The 21,108-nt window shown below is 43.4% G+C and overlaps 2 protein-coding genes across 5 annotated transcripts; both read right to left on the bottom strand.

Annotated features, from left to right (window-relative positions):
• Positions 1-39: 39 nt before the first annotated feature.
• On the bottom strand, positions 40-6,283 carry hmg20b (high mobility group 20B). 4 transcript variants are annotated; one of them, XM_020702248.2, is made up of 10 exons: positions 6,154-6,283; positions 5,770-5,906; positions 5,101-5,301; positions 4,896-5,016; positions 4,748-4,794; positions 4,575-4,641; positions 4,282-4,497; positions 3,216-3,348; positions 1,284-1,391; positions 40-437 (listed from the first exon to the last, which is right to left on the bottom strand). In XM_020702248.2, exons 2-9 carry the CDS (start codon positions 5,848-5,850, stop codon positions 1,304-1,306), a joined length of 954 nt encoding a protein of 317 aa, XP_020557907.1. In that variant the 5' UTR covers positions 5,851-5,906; positions 6,154-6,283; the 3' UTR covers positions 40-437; positions 1,284-1,303. The 4 variants fall into 4 exon arrangements, with proteins under 4 accessions (XP_020557907.1, XP_020557908.1, XP_004067746.1 ...); XM_020702249.2 differs by having other exon boundaries at positions 4,748-4,791; XM_004067698.5 differs by lacking the exon at positions 1,284-1,391.
• Positions 6,284-6,997: 714 nt separating this feature from the next.
• On the bottom strand, positions 6,998-13,094 carry LOC101171982 (elongation factor 2b). The gene is made up of 13 exons (XM_004067697.4): positions 12,941-13,094; positions 11,684-11,898; positions 10,754-10,935; positions 10,191-10,402; positions 9,780-9,958; positions 9,597-9,702; positions 9,137-9,389; positions 8,843-9,038; positions 8,388-8,754; positions 7,935-8,288; positions 7,684-7,866; positions 7,477-7,609; positions 6,998-7,341 (listed from the first exon to the last, which is right to left on the bottom strand). The coding sequence occupies exons 1-13, from the start codon at positions 12,941-12,943 to the stop codon at positions 7,148-7,150; spliced, it is 2,577 nt and encodes an 858-aa protein (XP_004067745.1). The 5' UTR covers positions 12,944-13,094; the 3' UTR covers positions 6,998-7,147.
• Between the last annotated feature and the right edge of the window lie 8,014 nt (positions 13,095-21,108).

Raw genomic sequence — 21,108 nt, 5'->3', positions numbered from 1 at the left:
AACTGTTTCAGGAAACACTAAACAAAAGAGCCACAGACATTCTCCTGTTTTGAAAGTGTAACTACATTTAATGACAGTTTCTAAAATAAAAACAAGCAACACAAATATAAAATGCTTACTGAACATGTGATGAGAACATCCCTGTTAAGACGCGACATGAAAACCAAACTTTATTCCATCTTTTTCCAGTTCTGTCACATCCTCCGCCTTCGCCACGTGGCTGCTGCGCCGTCACTTTGACGGCTACTCAGACTTAGTCTGAATGCAGCTGATTCCATCGTGGTATAGAAACACATTCATGATGAAACATATGGATCCATGAGTAAAAAAAAACAGCGTTCTCTCCTGATGATGTTTGTGTTCTTCTCCTCTGCTGATCGGAGAGTGGAGCATCCCTCATGCTGCAGGGGGATTATGGGTCTCCTCATAACTTCTCGCTGGTGATAAATGAAAAGACACGATTAGGCCGAATTCTTCCCCTACAGCAGGGATGTCAGACTCATTTTCACCGAGGGCCACATCAGCATAGTGGCTGTCTTCTAAGGGCCAGATATAACTTATATATGTAACTAAATGTAATGGAAAATATATGTGACTACTCCTTAATGTTAAATAACTCATTGATTCTGTCAGGTTAGGTTATATGGACAGTGTTTAAGTCCTAATGTATAATCTGATATTTCAAGTCTGATTCCCCCAGATATGAATAAATACACCATCTATCTATCTACAGTGAGGTCAATAAGTATTTGATCACCCTGTAAGTTCTCCCACTTAGAAAACATGGAGGGGTCTAAAATGTTCATCATAGGTGCATTTCCACAGTGAGAGACAGAATCTGAAGAAACATTCAGAAATCACGTTGTACAATTTTTTTAAACAATTTATTTGTATATTACTGTGACAAATAAGTATTTGATCACTTGATTAGCAGATAAATTTTTGACCAGCAAAGACATGCTGTTGTGCTTTTAATTAGTCCAACTCCACTCTGCTCATGATTCTAAATGAGTGGCACCTGTTTGAGGTTGTTAGCTTGCATTAAGGCACCTCTGCACCCCAAAATCAGTCAGAAGTCTAACTACCAACATGGGCAAAACCAAAGAGCTGTCAAAAGACACAAGAGACACAATTGTAGACCTTCACAAAGCTGGAAGTGGCTATGGGGCAATTGCCAAGCAGCTTGGTGAGAAAAAAACAACTGTTGGAGCAATGGTCAGAAAATGGAAGAGGCTAATGATGACTGTCAATGCCCCTCGAACTGGGGACCCTCAAGATCTCACCTCGTGGGGCATCGATGATGCTAAGGAAGCTGAAGAATCACCCCAGGACTACACGGGAGGAGCTGCTCAATGACCTGAAGAGAGCTGGGACCACCGTTTCCAAGGCTACTATAAGTAATACATGAAAACATCATGGTTTAAAATAATGTATCGCACAGAAGGTTCCCCTGCTGAAGACAACCCATTTCAAGGCCCGTCTGAAGTTTGCCAATGACCATCTTGATGATCCAGAGGAGTCATGGGAGAAAATCTTGTGGTCAGATGAGACCAAAATAGAACGTTTTTGGTCTTAACTCCATTCGGCGTGTTTGGAGGAGGAAGAAGGAGGAGCATCATCCAAAGAACGCCATACCTACAGTGAAGCACGGGGGTGGAAGCATCATGCTCTGGGGGTGTTTTTCTGCACAGGGGACAGGACGACTGCACTGTATTAAGGAGAGGATGAACGGGGCTCTGGATTGTGAGATATATGGCAAAAACCTCCTAACGTCAGTCAGAGCGTTGAAGATGGGTCGTGGCTGGGTCTTTCAGCATGACAATGACCCGAAGCACACAGCCAAGAAAACCAAGGAGTGGCTCCGTAAGAAGCACATCAAGGTTCTGGAGTGGCCTAGCCAGTCTCCAGACCTAAATCCAATAGAAATCTTTGGAGGGAGCTGAAACTCCGTGTTGCTCAGCGACAGCCCTGAACCCTGTAAGATCTAGAGAAGATCTGTGGAGGAGTGGGCCAAAATCCCTGCTGCTGTGTGTAGAACCCTAGTGAAGAACTACAGGAACCGTTTGACCTATGTAATTGTTAACAACGACTTCTGTACCAAATATTAAAGTTGTTTAACTCAAGTGATCAAATACTTATTTGTCACAGTAATATACAAATAAATTGTTTTAAAAAAATCGTACAACGTGATTTCTGAATGTTTCTTCAGATTCTGTCTCTCACTGTGGAAATGCACCTATGATGAAAATGTTAGACCCCTTAATGTTTTCTAAGTGGGAGAACTTGCTAAATCACAGGGTGATCAAATACTTATTGACCTCACTGTATATACCCGGGCTGTGTCCCACCAAAGTGGGGTAGCCTAGACAGGGCACACATTCTTAACTCCCTCCTTTTCTTCTCCAAACAGTATTTATACGGAATAAATACACACCAATCTTTATGTTTTATTTTAAGAAAGTAAAAACTTTTATGCTCTCGCGGGCCACATAAAATGTCATGGAGGGCCACATTTGGCTCGCGGGCCTTGAGTTTGACACATGTGACCTACAGCTTCTCCCAACCCCAACCCTCAAATGGAGACTTATGTGAAAATAGTGTCTTCTAACAGTCATCAACAGTTGCCGGTCATCCACGTTAGCGTGTAGCTGCCAGCGCTTTGAAAATACACAACATTGATTTTATAACTTTAAATAGGCATGCTAGAACAAAAGATCATTACTAACATTTATATGGAAACTTGTGTCCTTCAAAGCGCACGTATGTGAATAAATGCGTTTCTTCTACGCGGCACAGCACGACGTGGATTACCCTCGCAGCAGATGGATACAGAGTCCTCTGCTGCGAAGATTTCACCTTCAAAAAACTATTTCGGACAGCCCTACCCCTCCAAATGCCCCTACAGTTGAAGGGGTAGGGGAAGAATTCGGATTCGGCCGTGGACATAAAGAAGCAGGTATGAACCCCACTGGACCTCAGAAAGCCCCCCAAACATGAACTTCTGTGGAGCCGCATGCTTCTCCTGTTCACGCCACCACAAATCCAAATTAAAGACAACAAAGATGCCGAACAATAAGAAAAATGCACATCTAATCTGCTTTGAAACTAATGTACTTGATACTAAAAATGCTTCAACTGTGATTCCAAAGTCAAGACGAAGGACGGCAGACAGCTCTTCATTTATATTCCAGTGGATCAAACGATGTCGCATCTACCTGTCGATGTGTGAGAGGACTTCAGTGAGCTGGTTGACCAGAGCTCGGTGTTTGTGGGGGTTTCCCTCAAGAACTCCGTTCAGACGACTCAGGTACGAGTCCAGATTTCCCAGAGACGCCGTCTCTCCCGTATCTGTGAAGGAAAACAGGAGTTCTGGTTTCAGAACTGGAGCTGCAACACAGCGTGACATCATTTCCTGTACCCGTTTTGTGGTGTTTAATCTGTGTTGCTATCGAGCCCGTGACAGAGACGTCCCCGTGGCTGTGGGAACGCCCATCCGCCATTTTAGGAGTCAAACAAAGAGCATAGCTGCCACAGATTTCTGTTATGTCCTCTTGACTCCTTTCATCATATATATGATCTAATGACAGTTCCTTCCATGTCGTTGATATAGAGAAAAATAAAGGTCTGCCAGCGTCTGGTGTCTCCTTTTACCAGTAAGGATGAGGATAACGGAGACCGTATATTCAGGCTCCGCAGGAACCTGGGATGCTGCTTCCTTACATTTCCGTGTTTTTGGAAAAGTTGCCATTTATTGATCACCGTTAGATAGAAAAGAAAGTACCGTTTCAAGCCGGCACCCTTTCAAAAGTAACAGATTGGTACAGGATAAAACCCAAATTGTAACCATCCTTATCCTTAAATATGTATCACTTTTAAGACAAAATGTGTAACCAAAGGCCAACCTGAGACTAATTGTTCACCGTGAGCATCTGTAGGCCGCCATCCGTCCCGTCAGACTGCAGCAATTCATCCTTATTTTCTGCCTTCAGAAATCAATGAGATAAAACGCTTGAATTTGGATTTCTTCTATTGTGACAACCAGCAGGGGCGCTTGTAGACCATGATGCCATTTAGCGGCTGTTTCTCTACACCAAAGTCACAGATTTTACCCGTCATGTATCAAAACAAATGTGTGCTTGACTCCCAAAATGGCTGACCATGGCGGACACGTGATGTCACAGCAAAGGGCCCATTGGTGAACTTTCCCAGATCAGATGGCTGAGCGACTTGGTTTAAGACTTGAAACCAGAAAAGTGAACCCCAATCCAAGTGCTGGCTGACCTGGGAGCGGCACTGATGACAGGCTGCTGACCAGGGAGTGTTTGATGGCCAGCAGGTGTTGGTGAAGAGCCTGGGTCCGCTTTTCATCCTGACCCAGTTCCGCCTCTAGACGCTCCTTAGCGCTGTTCATGTCCTTGATGTGCCGCTGCAGAACCGCGTTCTGCTCTTCAAACTCAATGTTGGCTTTTCGGAGCCGCCGCAGCTCCGCCTCTCGAGCTGCAAACAGAAGGTCACATAAAAAAGAAGAATCCCAGATAAACAAACCCGTGTTCCTGAGGATCGCGTGGAGCTACCTTTGTTCTGATCAAGGAACTCCTCTGTGAAAATCGGGATGTCAAACCTGCTCGGGATGTCGGAAGCCTAAAGCGAACGTGGTTGCGGAAAAAGACAATCTGTTTCAACCGTCCAGTTCTGAGAAACGTCTGAGGAGAACAGCCGGAACCGGACGGCACAGCCGTCTACATACCTTCACCAATGACGATCCTGAGCTGCTGAAACCTACGGGAGGTTCTTCTGGAAGACACAAAGTGAACATGAGGGGCAGCGGGGACACAAAAGCACTCATGAGGAGATCAACGTTTCCACGGAAACGGCTGACTGACAGGAACAATCACCTTTCTTGATCTTCTTGTCGTGTATTTTGGCGCTGCTGATCTGAAAGGCTTCGGTCTGCTGGTACTCCTTCAGTTCCTGGGCGTACTGCACCTTCTCCCTCTCTGCCTCGTCCAGGTAACGCTGTCAACAGACCCACATGTTTGAAACCAGAACCGCCAAAGGAGCGTACGACCTCTGCCGTATGATGATGATGGAAACAGATACCTGTTTGTCATTTGGAGCTAAATGCGTCCACTCAGACCCCAGTCTCTTTGTGATTTCTGGGAACGGTAAGTCAGGGTATCGGGCCCGCATCTGTTCCCGCCGCTCGTTCAGGAAGCGGACATAGCCGGTTACGGGCGCCTTTGGACCGTTTGGAAGAACCTTTTTCCTTTTCTTCCCCTTTGGCCAGCCTCTCTTCTTAGGCTGCAGAGAGAAGGAACCAAATAGTGATAACAAAGAGGAACATCTGCAGCGATCTGTGTATCGACCCACTGACTGTATGATGTTCCCCCCAGTCAGACATTGACAAGGATGACAGTAAAGGATGAACAGATATACAGGAATGAAAAGGTAAATACAGTTCTGTTTGGGGTTAACATCAAACATGGTTTGTTTTCATCCAACTGTTCAGAAAACCTTACTTTATCTTTATCTATGAAGGAAATATACATATATATAAATATTCAAACTAAAACAAAAACGAAGGTTTTTTTTTTTTTAACAAAAGACATAAATAACCATAAACATCCTTTATTAAGGTTCAAAGGAGGCGGGAAAACTGTATTTCAATTAAGGATCTGAAATAAGGGAAATGTCTAGTAAAAACAAGTTTCTTTTCTGTGGCGCGCGTGCGCGACAACGCGCGTAGACTGTTCCTTCGGCGGGGCTCACCTCCTCCTGGGCTTGGTCCGGCGCGTGCGGAGCCCTGGGCTGCTGGGAAACGTCCCCGTGCTCCTGCTTGATTCCTCCCATGATGCTTCACTTCTGCGAGTTTCCGTTAAGACTCGTTCCCCGCAGATAGACTTCAGCTGCGCGGAAAGACGTAAAAACGCGCAACATTAGCACCGATTTGACAGCGAGATGTTGCACTTCTGGTTCTGCTCATGTTACTGTTAACGGTCAGTTATGGCTAATGTTAACTGGCCAGTGTCATGCACGCGCACACGCACACCAGACACAACTCACACAAAGGTAACCAAACCGCAAGTTTTTAGGACTGGAAAAACTACGGTCGTAGATCCAAAGTGTCATATTGGTGAAGGTGAAATTACTGACCTGTTCAGTTTAAAAATCGATTCACTTTCGTGAACATACGACTCTTTCTAGGCAGATGTGTCCCTCGGTCAAACAGGAAGTGGAGCTGATCTGCCACCGGATTGGTCGATAGGAAGACAGCTGATTGGTCGATTGAAACTAACTCCACCCCTCCCCGTCCAAACCAGAAGCAACTCAGTCCACGAGAAAAGCTTCCATAACCGAACCGGCTAAGATTTCAGTGGAACAGAAATGCGATGAACCTGTTTTTCCACTGACACCTTTCCCACAGTTCATTTATGGTGTTTTTTGCGCTTCTTTAAAGAAAAAAAAAAAAACTAAAAATCTGTCAGTATAATCCTAAAAAATAACTAGCTCTCAAAAGTCTGAATAAAACCAACGTGGCTGCAGATGCATCTGTCTGCAGGTGTTCTGCTCACCTGTCTGCTGCTCCGCTACATACAAACTGAACATTAGTTCAGACCATTATGAAGTTTGTAACACTTGAAACCTGTAAAGATCCAACCACTGCTGTACTCTTGTCAGTTCCCAGCGTTTAATATTAGGCACTGAACACTTTCAACTGAAACAGGATGGCCTGTTCTCCAAGGACCTGCCATATAGGACTCATGTAGCACTTTGGCTCATCATAAAGCTGACAGGACTTTAAACATGGATCCCATACAGAGAACACGCAGCAGCACACCATTCTTATTGAAAAACGCTTTTAAAACCAATTTTTTAATTTCACAGAACCAACTACCTTATTAAGGGCTGAAGCAGGATTCAGAATCCTGACCAGACGTGCAAATGAATCATGAAACTTTGTGAATAAATGAAACCAAGGAGAGAAAAGACGACAAACTGGATTTTTAAATGTTTTATTTATCGTTTACAATTTTTGTGTTTATTTTCTGATCTTTTTGGCTTTCTTGAGTATTTGCTGTTCTGTACAGTCCGGTCCCAAATGATAAACAAATAATGTGGGAATGGAGGAATGGCGAAGAGCGGTGCACTACAATTTGTCCAGGTAGTTGTCCAAAGCTGGGACGCCTTCTTTGAGACCTTTACGTTTGCGTGTATCCGTGACAACAACACCAGGCTTGGATGTGGGCTCCATGGGGTTTCCTGGGAGGATCTGCCAGTGGTCGAACATGCATTGTGGGAAGGCCTGGCCACCGGTGTTGGAACGCAGGTCAGCTGTGAAGCCTGCGACACAGAACATTACTTGAAACACGCCTGCAGACGACCTTCTGCCACACAGAGGTCAAACATTCCAACAAGAACAGGCTGGAAGGTGAAGAAAGAATCTCAAAGCAAACAGGAGCAAACCAAAAGACTTACCAAATGACTCCATGACAGGCAGGTAGGCCTTAATGACATACATGGGTGTTCCCATGACCCTGGACTCCTCAAACACGTGTCCACGTCTCCTGGTCAACACACCGTAGATCCCACCCATCGCAGTCTCAGGGCACTACAAAATAAAACCCGTGTTGCTGATATTCTTAAAAAAAAATAAAAAATAAAATAAAGGAACCCCAGACTCACTTGGATTTCCACCAGGTAGACCGGCTCCATCATTCTGGGATCTGCTGTCAGCTGACAGGCATACAAGACTCTGCGGGCTGTGGGGATGATTTGGCCGCCGCCGCGATGGATGGCGTCTGTGTGCAGGGTCACATCATGGATGTCATAGCGGATGCCGCGCATGTTCTCTTCACACAGAACTCCCTGTAACAAAAGCCTTGTAAACGGCAAGAACACCAATAACTTCAACCGTTAGATATTCAGGCTCTTACTTCCTTGGCCGCCCACTGGAACCCAGCCACGACGCTGTCCTTGATCTCATTAAGGTACTGAACTCCCTTGGTCACGTCCACCAGCATGTTGGGTCCAGTTCCGTCAGGTCCGAAGCACCAGATCTTTCTGGCCTCACCGACATCCCACTCGTATTTGTCGGCGAGGTAGCGGGCGCGGGCCTTGAGCTCCTGCCGGGAGGTCACTTCACCCTTGTCGATGTCTTCTGCCAAACCATCTTCAAAGGGACGGGCCTTCATGAACAGACGGTTATGCTTGTTGGGTGACTTTGACAGACACATGACACTAGATTCTGCGCTGACTGTCTCTCTGTAGGACACCACCGGGTCAGATTTCTGTGGGAAACAAAAGAAGCTTCAACAACTCCACACCCAACAAACAGATGAAATGTTTCTGCCTGTATAATCCTAATCTCAGCAGGAATAATGTTGAACCTTGATTGGAATGCAAGCGTGATCTTCTTCCAAATCCTTGAGGCAGATTTCCAGGTGCAGCTCTCCTGCTCCTGCAACAATGTGCTCTCCGGACTCCTCGATGATACACTGCACCATGGGGTCAGACTTGGCCAGACGCTTCAGGCCCTCCACCAGCTTGGGCAGGTCTGCGGGGTTCCTTGCCTCCACTGCAACTCTCACCACAGGGCTGACGCTGAACTTCATCACCTTCATGTTGTGAGCCTGCTCAAAGGTGGTGATTGTTCCCGTTTTGACGAGGTACTGGTCCACTCCAACCAGACCCACAATGTTTCCGCAAGGCACATCTTCAATGGGTTCAACGTAACGACCCATCATCAAAATGGTCCTGAAAGAGCGAACGCCCCACATCTGCGTCAGTATGTTCTCAAACCAAAACTCAAACCTTGTTCTGGAGAGCAGATGTTGAAACATACCTCTGGATGGGCTTCAGGTACAGATCCTCCTTCTTTCCTGGGACAAAGTTTGGTCCCATGATGCGTACTTTCAGGCCTGTGGAAACGGACCCAGAAAACACACGACCAAATGCATAGAAGCGACCCTTGTCACTAGTGGGGACCATCTTTGAGATGTACATCATGAGTGGAGCTTTGGGGTCACAGTTCTTGATACCTGGGAGACAAATTGTATTGAACTGCGTTAAAAACAGGAACATCCTTTCACACAGAATCAGATCCGTCAGGAAAATGGTAAAAAGAGCAACTTCGTACCCATTGCAGCTTCATCGTCTCCTGGTCCCTCATAGAGCAGCTCACAGCGGTACTTCTGAGCAGTGACCGGGGAAGGCAGGTGGATTGTGATCATCTGCAGAAGAGCTTCTCCAGCAGGCAGCCAGCGGCGCATCACGGCCTTCAGGAGAGGCTTGCCCTCCTTGTCCTTGTCTTCGTTGTCCAACTTGACATCCATCTTCTGGATGAGCTTAGCTGCTTCATCCTTCCTGAAGTTCATGATGGCATCAAACACCTGCAACAACGTGAAATCCAATTTGGCTTCAGGCACTGACAAAACATGAGCCACATCTGCGGCATTTGCACCTGCTCAGGTCTACATGCATCATCACTGCTTAATTCAGGTCAAAGTGAAGAATAGCTGAGTCATCACTTGCAGGTTTATAGATTATGGCGCTGGGTTCAAAATGTTCAAAAGTTAGGACATTTCAAAGTGGTTTACCTTGAAGATGGGGTCCAGGACAAGAGCACAGAAGGTGCGGGGGTACTTCTTGCCATCAGCGCCAATAGCGCTTTTGACAAACTTTCCATTTTCGCTGTCATAGTATCTATAATATTCAGCAAAGCATTGATGAGATTTCATGACGGAAGTTTAAATATCTGGGCAAATTAGTATGAGACACACCTGTCACCCCACAATTTCTTCATCATGTCTTCCACCTTCTTGCAGCGCTCAGCTGCAGTCATCTGGCTGTTGCCCTTGGCAGCAAATTTGGCCGCGTACATCTCAGCAAACTGCTTCAGAGTGAAAGCCCAACCGTGCAGGCCAGAACCGAAGCCGATGGTTCCAATGACCGGATCAACCTGGATGAGATAGACGGGTTATGGAGACGTAGGAGAAGATTTATGTTCATGTCTTTGACAGAATGACAGAATTTTTTTCTCAACTAAATGCCTTTTCACCTTGGAGGAAAAGGTTTAGCTGGAGCCTGATTTGCATATTTTGTTGGATAATTACATAAATATGCAACTTCCATAGCCACCACCCCCCAGGACTATGAATGAATAAAAAAGGTTAATTTAATCCACCACATACCATGATGTTACCCATTGGTCCATTTTCATCCTCTCCATAGGTGGAAATGATAACATTGACAGACTCCACAATTCGCTGGAATGTCTGGTAAAGATCTTCTGGTTCCAGCTGCAACTCCAGTAAGGCACGGTCCATCTTGTTCATCATCAGCACAGGCTTGATGCGCTCACAGATGGCCTGACGGAGCACGGTCTCCGTTTGTACACACACACCTGTGCACAAACACCTTTATAAACTCATGCGCATAACCAACAGCAGCAGAATGGTTTGCAGGGTAAATCCAGAGCTGTATACATGCTGTCTGCACCAAAACTAAGGCTTTTATTTTGGAAAAAAGGAACTGATTATATTACACTCCAGGACGGGGAATTTGACACCAAAATTTATCGTCACAACAAAATATTTGTCATCTAGCCCGAAGAGCAAATGTATACAGTATATTCAGCTATTCAGCCTTAATCTAAAACAGCATCATTGCAAAGTGACCTCACTGTGGAGTCCACATCAACATGCAAGCTCATCAAGACTAGAGGATAGGGGCAAAGGTCATTTTAAAACATTACCAGAGACACAGTCAACCACAACCAGGGCTCCATCAGTGACACGGAGAGCGGCGGTCACTTCAGAGGAGAAGTCCACGTGGCCCGGTGAGTCGATCAGGTTGATCAAGAAACCACGGCCGTCCTTGCTCTGCTTGATGAAAGCCATGTCGTTTTCACTGAGCTCATAGTACAGGGAGATGGCTCTGAGGGTTAGAATAAAAACAGCATGTTAACAGCAATAAACATATCTCTGTATTTATTAAAGATTCATTTATTAAAGGAAAATTCAAATGCAGCTAAAAAAAAAAAAACTAAAACACAAGAGCAGTTAATGCAATTACAGCAGTACAAAACATTTTTTATGGCAACTTTTCCTGTTACTAATTTATAAAAAAACATTATGAAAACCTAAATGTTGGAGTTCATGTCAGGAGAGTGACTAAGGTGTTTTTGTCAGGAACAAGAGGTAAGACTAGTTTCCCAGCTCCGCCTTAAACTTTAAACACCCTGAGATTAACAATAGTATCACATTCTGCTGTCCCGACACACACAGGAATGGGACACATTTAAAGACAAGTTTAGTCAACTGTCTATAAAGTATTATGTTAAGTAAATCTGAGTTTTAAACTTTAATTTAGGTGATGTTCCTCTCTGCTGGGCTAGAAAGTTAAATATAATGCTTTAAAAAATGTAGAATCACCCACAGATGAAAAATCTATTAGGAGCGCTAAATAAAACAAATGGCAGACATTATGGAATGTACTTCTGCTCCTAACATAGCTTAAGGTGGAATGCTTTCAAAGAAAGCTCATTAGGCACATTAAAAATCTACAGACTTTGACTGTGAGGAGCTGCTCTAACAAAACCATAAACAGTAAAAAAAAAAAAAAAAGCTGCTTTAAACTGACAAAGATGCAGATAAAGCTGGTCACCATTCCCCTAGACACGTACGTAGACTTGATGGTAATGCAACGTTCCTGTTCATCTTTGCGCGTGTCGGTGAAACGTGTCTCTCCAGCACGGGCAGAGGCAATGATGCCAGCTTTGGACACCAGTGAATCCGTCAGCGTTGACTTTCCATGGTCCACGTGCGCAATCACAGACATGTTTCGGATGTTGGCCTTTTTGTCCATGATGCCACGGATCTGGTCTACGGTAAAGTTCACCTGAGGACAAAAAGAATTTCCATTTAAACCAAACTAAAGGGAGACTCAACTTTTCTTTAACAGTGCAGGTGCCTTCTCAATGTCTTGAGGGGATTGAAATGTGATCATCATGTGGCTTTTACAGACCATAAAAAAAGATTTAATATAAATTCTATGACTTATCAAAGATCAGATTCTTTGAAGTAAAAGACACTTATGTGCAACGGTCATATACAGCTGTTAACTGCATCTTTATCATGTTGACACTCCCATATGGAGGCAACTTATGGCTCATTTCAAAGGTCCTGCGTTTCTGGGCGTTGTGTGTCCGCCATGATAAAGTCTGACGGTCTTAGCAACTACGCATGAAGTGAAAATTGGAAACCAGGTGCAACAACAAGTAAACAAACTATTACGTTTTGCGTTAAACAAGATGACGTCCGATATTCTACATTAATGTGCGATGAGACCGGCGTCATATGTCTGCTCCGAAGGGCCACGTGTACAGACATTGCACCTATGCTACATGCTAATGCTAGCAGAGCTATTACCGGCAAGTTGCTGCCAAAACAAATGCAGTCATTTTAAGTGCTATATTTTACACAGGAGTTGCCTTGTGGCACATGACGTGGTTAAAACCACAAAAGCCGTAATAGTATCTCTTATTGTGTTGCCAAATCACTCTGAAACGTCGTTGGAGCTAACAGTGAGCAACATAAAAAGCCGACCGACGCTGTCAACCCGCATATTACGAGTAGCACGAAAAACAGGAAAAGTCAAGTTTTAAAATCAGGTTTGGTATATATGACCCCGAAATAACAAACCACAGACAGCACAGAAATACAAAAACTCTTGAAAATCGGAGCAGAACTGCATTATATGACTTAAAGGCCCCAAACGCTTTGATAACAAAAAATGGTAGCCATTTTGAATCGAACATCCAACGTTAAAAAACACAAGATTTTCTTCCACGGCAGCTGCGTCATTGCATTCATATTAGCTGAAAAGGAGCGTTGCGATCTTAATGTTTTAACGATGCACAAAATACACGGAAAAGTCTCACCATTTTGACGGATGGTTTCGGATTCTCTTGCTGGAGAAGAGACAGGAAACTTTACACTGCCTTCCTTACAGGGGCATAGGCAGGGAAGAGGCCGCTGACGTCAGACTTCCAGGTTTTATACTGCATGCGTCAGTGTCGTGCGTGGTCACGTACTAACGTATTGCGTTGAAGTTACTAAACACTAGTCGGTGTGGTAACTAAAAAATATTAACACGTGTGTGAAATGCTGTTTATTCCTGGTCTGGAGCATGCGCACTGATGGAAAACATTCTAAAGCCCCAAAACATCACTAAAAATTTAACCGTTATGCAAAAAAACACGAAGTTTGAGTTAAAAACATGACTTAAATGTAAATAGATGATAAAAGTCACTGCCTCTACATACATACATAACAGGTGAGGTCACTGAGATCACAAAGCTCTTGGCTTTGAAAGTTCAAATCAATTATGTGTTTTAAGACAGCTAAAGGGAAAAAGTAGATCCCTTTCTCCTGATCTGCTCAAAGCCTTCAGGATTGATATGATACCATTAGATATGATACCATACAGATACCATTTTTTTTCCGGCATATGATTTAAAGGAGAAATAGGACAATATTAAAGAAAGCAATAAGTACAAGAAACAAGAAATGTACTACCACACCCGACCCACTACCTATTACAGTCCTGTTCTCTCTCTAATTAGATCAGAATCAGAATATTTTTCTGCAATTGTTGGTGAGTGTGATCTTGTTTGCAGTGATTGGTGCTAAAATAGAGCAGAACATAATTAAACATAACAACAGTAAAACATTCACGAAACATAAATACAAATCTAAGGATGTCAAATGGACTTGACTTAATTATTTACATTTGAAGGTATTTCAGCCAATGTGTGCTATGGCAGAGGGGAAAAAGCTATTCTTATGGTCTGGATAGAACGGAGTCTCCTGCCCGAAGGGAGAGGGACAAACAGTTTGTGTCCCAAATGAGAAGGGTCATCCTTAATCTGAGTTTAACGCCTCCCTCTGAATCCTGGACGTGTACAGGTCCTGCAGGGATGAGAGCCTGCAGGCAACCACTCTCTCCGCAGAGCACATGATGGTCTGTAGTTTGACTATGTCCCTCAATGTGGCTCCAGTGTACCCAATGGTGATGGAGGAGGTGAGGACGGACTCTATGATGGCCGTGTAGACCAACACTGTGCACCAATACATTGGTGGGCAGCTTGAGTTTCCTCAGCTGCATCTCACTCCTGTGTTAGCTTAAATGTTATGACCTCCATCCTCTATTAAAGATCTCAAAGTGGCCTTACCAACCAATCGAAACACTTCGCTCACAAAATGCAGGACTGCTGGTTCCAAGAATTTGTAATACTGTTGGAGATAGAGCCTTTAGCCACCAAGCCCTTGTCTTATGGAATAAGCTCCTTGCTCATGTAAGAGAGGTCAACACAGTTTCTACATTTAAAGTTAAGCTTAAATCATTCTTTTTTGGAAAGGCTTATTGCCAGACTAGCTAGTAATCAGAGAATATATAACATACTATTATAAGGGTGGTGTCATCCGCAAACTTGATACGTTTGATGGTGTGGTGGCTGGAGCTGCAGCAGTTGGTGTATAGAGAGCAGAGAAGAGAGGAAAGTACACAGCTAATGTTTACGGCCTCTGAGATGGTCTTTCCCAGCCGCAGCTGTGGCATGCGGTCTGTCAGGAAGTTTGGGATCCATCTTCAGACCGAGTCAGGAACATTCAGGTGTTGTAATGTGTCCTGAAGCAGAGCAGGAATGACCACGTTAAAAGCTGAAGATCCCGATGTATGATCCAGGGGATTCCAGACACTGCAGCATGAAGGCTTGGGCTGGATTGACTGCATGGATGTTGGTCCTGTAGGCGAAAAGTCCAAGAGTGGGGCTGTTGAGGTCTGCAGGTGGGGCAGGACCAGACCCTCAAAGGACTACAATGAGTAACATATTCAGATACCCATACACACATGTAACTACACATCCAGACTAATCTACACATAGAAATAAACACACAGAGACATCTAACACTCATTTGTCATGAACAAACACCCATTTGGTTCCAATGAAATTCCATTCCTCAACACACCCAAGTGCACCCTCAACACAATTCAAATTCATAAATATTTACAGATATATTACAGCTTACTTCTGTTTTGTAATCAATACACAAAATTGTTTCTTGTTTGTAGGTACCTTCTGTGTAATAAATTAAGTTAAAAGTTAAAGTCCCATTTGCTGTCCACACCTAGGTGTGTGAAATTTGCTCTGCGCATTTGACCCCTCCCCTGGGGGAGCAGTGAGCTGCTGACACAGCGGCGCTCGGGAACCATTTGGTGGTTCAATAAATGTTCCTCTGAAGAGACTGTCATTGTTGTCCTCAGACATCCCCTGATTTCTGAAGAATGAACTTCTTTTTTTTTTTTTTAATGAGACCTTTTCCCCAAATGCATATGTTCTGGGATGGTCTTCAGTGTTGCTTGGAAAAGTAACATGTTTCTGTTGTCCTTAAAAAAAACTAAATTTTACTGTGAGAAAAATGTCGCTAAACAGATTCAGGGGTTCTGTGTACCTCACCTTGAGAGACAACTTCTCTAAATGTGGCAACAATCAGGTGTGGATGGCAAACTATTAGACATAGATTCATATTTATCTCTCCACAAAAATAAATATTCAAAACCGAGAGAATGGAATGTTATATATTAAAGTAATTGTTCATTGAAATGTTCATTTGTTTGTTTATAATAATAATAATAATATTAATACATTTTATTTGTATAGCGCTTTAAATGGCACACAAAGACGCTTTACAACACATGAGCAAAAACAGTTAATAAGAACAGAGCTAATATAATAAAATGATTAATAAAAACATAGAAGACAGATTTAAAGATTAAAAGCTATTTTAAAGAGATGAGTTTTAAGTGATTTTTTAAAAACTGGGAGGTCAGTGCAGTCTCTGAGATGTTGGGGCAGAGTGTTCCATAGGGTTGGAGCAGCAATGGAGTTTATGAGTAGAAAAGTTTCCTGATGACAGTACAGAAATGACAATAATAACAATGACAACAAGAAGAAACAACTAGTAACGCATCAGCAAGTCAGTTAAAACTGTTTTCATGAAGTGCATCAAACCCAGATGAATCTTCCATACAGACACTGAAATGTTTTCAGTCAAATCTTTTCTCCATTTCCAGTCAGTGTCATGTGGAGCGGTCGGTTTCCAGCAGATGGCATCTCCGCTCCATCTTTCAGACACAACATGTAAGGAAAGTCAGAAAGAATCAATATTTACATCCCGGTGAGTCATGGCAAAGGGACAAATTTTACGGCTTTTAACATTTTTGTCAGGTAATAATTATTTTTCAGACAAACACAACATACACATAAACCTGGGTAATTTCATACAACACGAGTTCACCGTTACCAGGCAACTATTAGCGCGTGCAGAGGTTTACCGTTTCTGTTTATTCACTTATTTATTTTTAATCAGACTTTTTAATTCTTTCATGCATTATTGCGCAAGTCAGCTTCTGCATTAGATGCAGATACGTATTTGTTTGAAATAGCAGCAATGTTTCAACTTTCTTCACATTCAATTCGGGATCCAAAGTGAGGATTATAATTGTAGTGTGTGAGACTGAAATCTGCTGACACAGCAGTTTTTCAGCAGTAAAGCTCAAGAACTGAGGAACTGTTAGAGTATGACTAAAAACAGAAAATAAAAAAATCATAGATGTAAAAAGAAAAGCAAGCACAGAACCAGAAAATAAAGCAGCAAATCTGAATTTTGTGATGACAGAGGCTGTGCTGCCTATTGCCCTTTAATGCCGCTTAATGCTCCTCTGCTTTGTTTTGTTCTCATTATCAGCGAGTGAAAGGCAGAGGTGGCGAGCTCCTCAGACCACCCACTGTAGATTGAACTGACAACAAATGTCAGAAGGAGTGAGGTTCCCCTGGCCTCTGCAGTTTGGCCTTACTTTGTGTGGAATCTGACACACTTCAGACTAACAATCAGAACAATGCTTCATGTGACAGAAAGAGACAGCAGCAGCAGTGGTTTCCGTAAAACCCTCTCAAATGAAAGCCGCCAGTGCGGCCGAGGACCTCAGAGTTGCCGCCCCCCTGCTGTTCGGCCCTGATCCTGAACATCACACTCAGGCATCAAAAGCGGTTCCGCTCAGGAACCCCAAAATACGCTCGAACTGCATTTGATGTGTCTGGAATATAAATGTTGCTTCCATGTTCTCAGACTCCGGGATGTTCTCCAGGGAATCATTATTCTGACTCACAGCGTGCAGGCACGATTAATAACGACTGAACCCACAAGTGCACTTTTTTTTTAAAGTCAAAGGCACAAACCTTACACTTTAAGTGAACAGTTTAGACAAAACGAGTGTGTCCCCCTTCAACAGAACCAGTCTGACAGAAAAAAAGGAGGGGCTTGGATCAGGTTTATGTTTCGTGTGCAGCACTATGGCGCACAACGGCGAATCTCTTTTTTGAGTTATTTTTGAAGGCGGTTTGGTGGTCAGTGATGTGCAAGGAGCAGAGCACCAACACATCCACATGAAAGCTCTTTTCAAGAAAGCGTTTAGCGAGCTGAAGGACAGCCATCTTTCAGGAGCTGCTGTCAGAGGCCGTCACGTGTGTCAACCAACGGTATCGACCTCAGAACGCCACAAAGAAAATGTGTGAAGGAAAACATGAGGTACGTGAATACAAAACATGTGTTGGGGGAAGACTACTCCTCCACAGCCTCACTAATTATATCCAGACATACTGTATTTAAAGACATGATCACTATCCAATCAATGGGGTTTAATGACACGGCACGCCGCTCTGCTCCTGCAGTCACAGCTTACTACAAATCCATGTCTAAAGTGGCGTGTCATTACTCTGGAAATGTTAGACTGCCTTCATGGAACAGAATCCAGTCATGTCTGTCCTTTTGTTCGGTTGGTCCAAGAATGTCGTTTAGCTTTGTTTGAATGAAATGCAGGATATTATAGAATTAACGAAATCCTTTAAAAAGATTGATTGCTGATTCTGTAAAAACTCATCAGGATGGAGGTTTGTTTGATTGGTCAGTGGTTAGACTAGAGGTGCATTTCCTTTGGTTTTCTGCACAGAATCAAGCATGTGACTCTAAATAATGACTGACACCATTTGGCAACTTTTACCTGTGTATGTGGACATCTTTAGTGAGAAAAAAACTTGTCAACGAAAGAAGAGAGTTTCTGTGCTTACAGTTTGTTGGAGAGTCAGAGAAGTTGATTCTGCCGTTTTTAGACAACATCTACAAACCTGTGTCGTTTTCTAGGACATAATTTCTGCAGAGCGGCAGGACTTCATTAAAAATTCATCTCTGATTTGTGGACAGGGCTGTTGATGGGGAGTAACTTTTAATTCCCATCATCCCTCTGTCTTCACTCTCTCTCACCAGGTCACGTGACATAGGAGCATTCCAAATCCCGCCTGGTTCTGCATTCACACCCCTCAGGGCATGCGGGTGTCACGTGAGCCATCACTGCGCTGCATGGTGTCAACAGGTGCTCCTCAGGTTTCAAAAGCTCTGTTAGACAAATGACAGGAGACCCCTCCTCCATGTAATCCCCCCCAGTACGGACATGCAGTAACTTAAAAAGTGCTGGTAAAAAGCTCCATTTGTTTAAAAGCTCCATTGTGCTCCTTAGTTCAGAACCAAAGCAGCTTAAAGAAACAGGAAGCGGACCAGTAGGTTCTTCTCGGCTGCAGATCTTTCCTGGATTCAATCTGAACAACATTATAAGAAAGAGAGGATGTTCTTTGTCTGTTTTGAGGATGTGAGGGAATATTAAGAAAAGTGCACGTAATTATCCTTCCCTGCTGCAGACATCGTCTTTTCATGCAGCACTTTCTAAACATCTCTGCTGTGCAGCGGCAGCTAATGTGTTGTTTTTGGAATAATGAGCTCTTTAAAGGTGTTTAAGAGCTGAAAGAAAAACTAATGTAACAGGAAGCAGCAGGGCTTTGTTCACCTGCAGGGGGGCGCTGTGATTATTTTCAGGCTGCATGCAATATTTCCCAAGAGGAATCCAGGAAGTTCTACTACAAGCAGACTGGTTAGTAACACCCACTGTGAGCTGCTGCCTCCTGCTGTCAGTTATGCAGCAGTCACGTTTAGGCGAGACGGCTCCAGCAGCCCCGTGACCCCAATAGGGATTCAGCGGCTTCTCAAGATGGTTGGATGGCTGGACATCTCCAATGGCCAGGATTCACATTTCTGCTGCAGAATGTCTCAAAAAAGGAGGATATAGGAGTTTTGACCGTGTAAGGCTGGATAATTTTTATTTACTTACAGACTTCACACAAAATAAGAACAGAAGGGTGTTTTTTGGGGGAGAGGAGGATGTCAGGGGGGTATATATTCAAAATGAAGTTCGTAAGATTTGATTGTCACTGGTCAAAGCAGTTTCTCATTCCTGTGAAACAGAGCGACTCTATGTCTTTATGTTTCACTTGTCAGCTGTGCAAACAGGTGACAGCAGCCAGGCGAATCTGTAGACCAGCAGTGAGTAGATTTCATTTTTCATGCACTGAAGCCAAACTTTGAGAGAAAATACTTGGCTGAGCAATCGGCGCGTAGCCATGTCTGTAAATTCCACAGCATCCTCCGGGACGACGTGCTGCTGAAAATCTGCTTCATCAGCAGCACCATCTGAACCCCCTGGATCCTCAGATCCATCCTCTCATCTTCCTCCGTATGTGTTTTTAAGAAATGCCTAATTTTCTTTATGGAGTGTTCTCATTTTTAGTTGAATCTTTTTTCTCTCTTCAGTTCAGCATTTAGTGAACATTTCATGGATGACATAATGTCAGTAAAGACCTGTCGGTTCCCTGTCATGGTGACCCATACCAGTACCTTCATGCAGGTTTTGCAAGAATTTCATGTAGATGCAGGGCAGTCCTGCAATGTGTCTTTCTGGGACATTTTGATGCAAATATGAATCAGTATGAATAATTCAAACATATTTGCTGTGTATAAATAACCGACTCAGAGTTGGGCGGAGTTATTGGAAGCATGCACAACCTTTGTGTGAGCGCCTGTATCCTTTTCCCGTTTTGTCAGCGGTTTCCACATTTCCATACAGCATGTATGTCACAGCTCATGCGGGGAGGCTCTGGCCCCAAGCAGGAGGATGAGGAGGAGGAGGAGAGTCTGCAGTTTCATAGAAAAAAGTCATTTAAACATGTTTTAACATGACTGACAGGTGCAATGCAGTTTGCTGTAAACCTGGAGAGTCACAGCGACTTTCACTTAGCCTTTAATAAATCCCACAAGGTTATAGTTCCAGTTTTTTTTTTATTGGCTGGTCACCTGCACACAGGTTAGGACACCATGCTGACATCACTTCCTGTTACCTGCCATGTTAGGTGAATACTTACTCACCTGCAACCTGAGACCAATGGCCACATGAGGTGGCAGTAATGCCCCCAAGGTTGTTTATCAAACACCATAAAAGGAGAAAAACGCTCTGATACGTTCTTCCGCCAACTCTGACCTGAAGACAATCAAAGGTTTGGTTTGTCCGGACCGTCTCTGTAGGAGTTGACAGGTTGCTTTGTGTATTTTAAAAGTGATGCATCTGTTTGCACTGTTCCTTTGCCTGTTTGAAGGAAAAGATCTGTTTCCAATAAGCAAAAAAGAACCACAACCTTACATGATGGGAGACTTTATTGGGACTCAAAATTTGTGGACATAAACTGGACTATTGGTAATAAGTACTGTTTAAATAGCAAAATAAAAGATGTGTCCTTTAAAATAATGCATTGTATATATCCTGGCAAAGAAACTTTGAGTAGATTTGTTGTTGACATGTAGCTATCTTATGGATTCTGTGGGACCAAAGAGGAAACAAGATATTACCTGTTTGTGGACTGCATACATACAAATATGTTTTGGATGGAAGTGGGAAATTATATTGGAAATATGACAAAAAAATTGTAAAATTTTGGGATAAAGAAATTTTTCTGGGTTACCTTAACGAAAAAGTAGACAAAGATTGTATCTTTATTACACAGTTGTTTTTATTATTAGCAAAATTCCATATTCATAAAGCCAAATGGTCTAAATCAAAACCTAAATTCCAGCATTTTTTGAATGAAATCAATCAGTGCTGTAACATTGT

Source organism: Oryzias latipes, chromosome 4, assembly GCF_053564925.1.
Source record: "Oryzias latipes strain Hd-rR chromosome 4, Olatipes_Hd-rR_3.1".
NCBI classification, from domain to species: Eukaryota; Metazoa; Chordata; class Actinopteri; order Beloniformes; family Adrianichthyidae; genus Oryzias; species Oryzias latipes.
This window is presented reverse-complemented; position numbering and strand designations above follow the sequence as displayed.

Coding starts and splice junctions, on each gene's coding strand:
- LOC101171982 (XM_004067697.4), bottom strand. Junction 9,959..10,190: donor GACCAATGGGTAACATCATG/GTATGTGGTGGA, acceptor TATCTCATCCAG/GTTGATCCGGTCATTGGAAC. Junction 9,703..9,779: donor AAGAAATTGTGGGGTGACAG/GTGTGTCTCATA, acceptor TGAATATTATAG/ATACTATGACAGCGAAAATG.
- hmg20b (XM_020702248.2), bottom strand. CDS start 5,850: ATGGGAGGAATCAAGCAGGAGCACGGGGACGTTTCCCAGCAGCCCAGG. Junction 5,017..5,100: donor TAGCTCCAAATGACAAACAG/GTATCTGTTTCC, acceptor GTCTGTTGACAG/CGTTACCTGGACGAGGCAGA. Junction 4,642..4,747: donor CAGGATCGTCATTGGTGAAG/GTATGTAGACGG, acceptor CGTTCGCTTTAG/GCTTCCGACATCCCGAGCAG.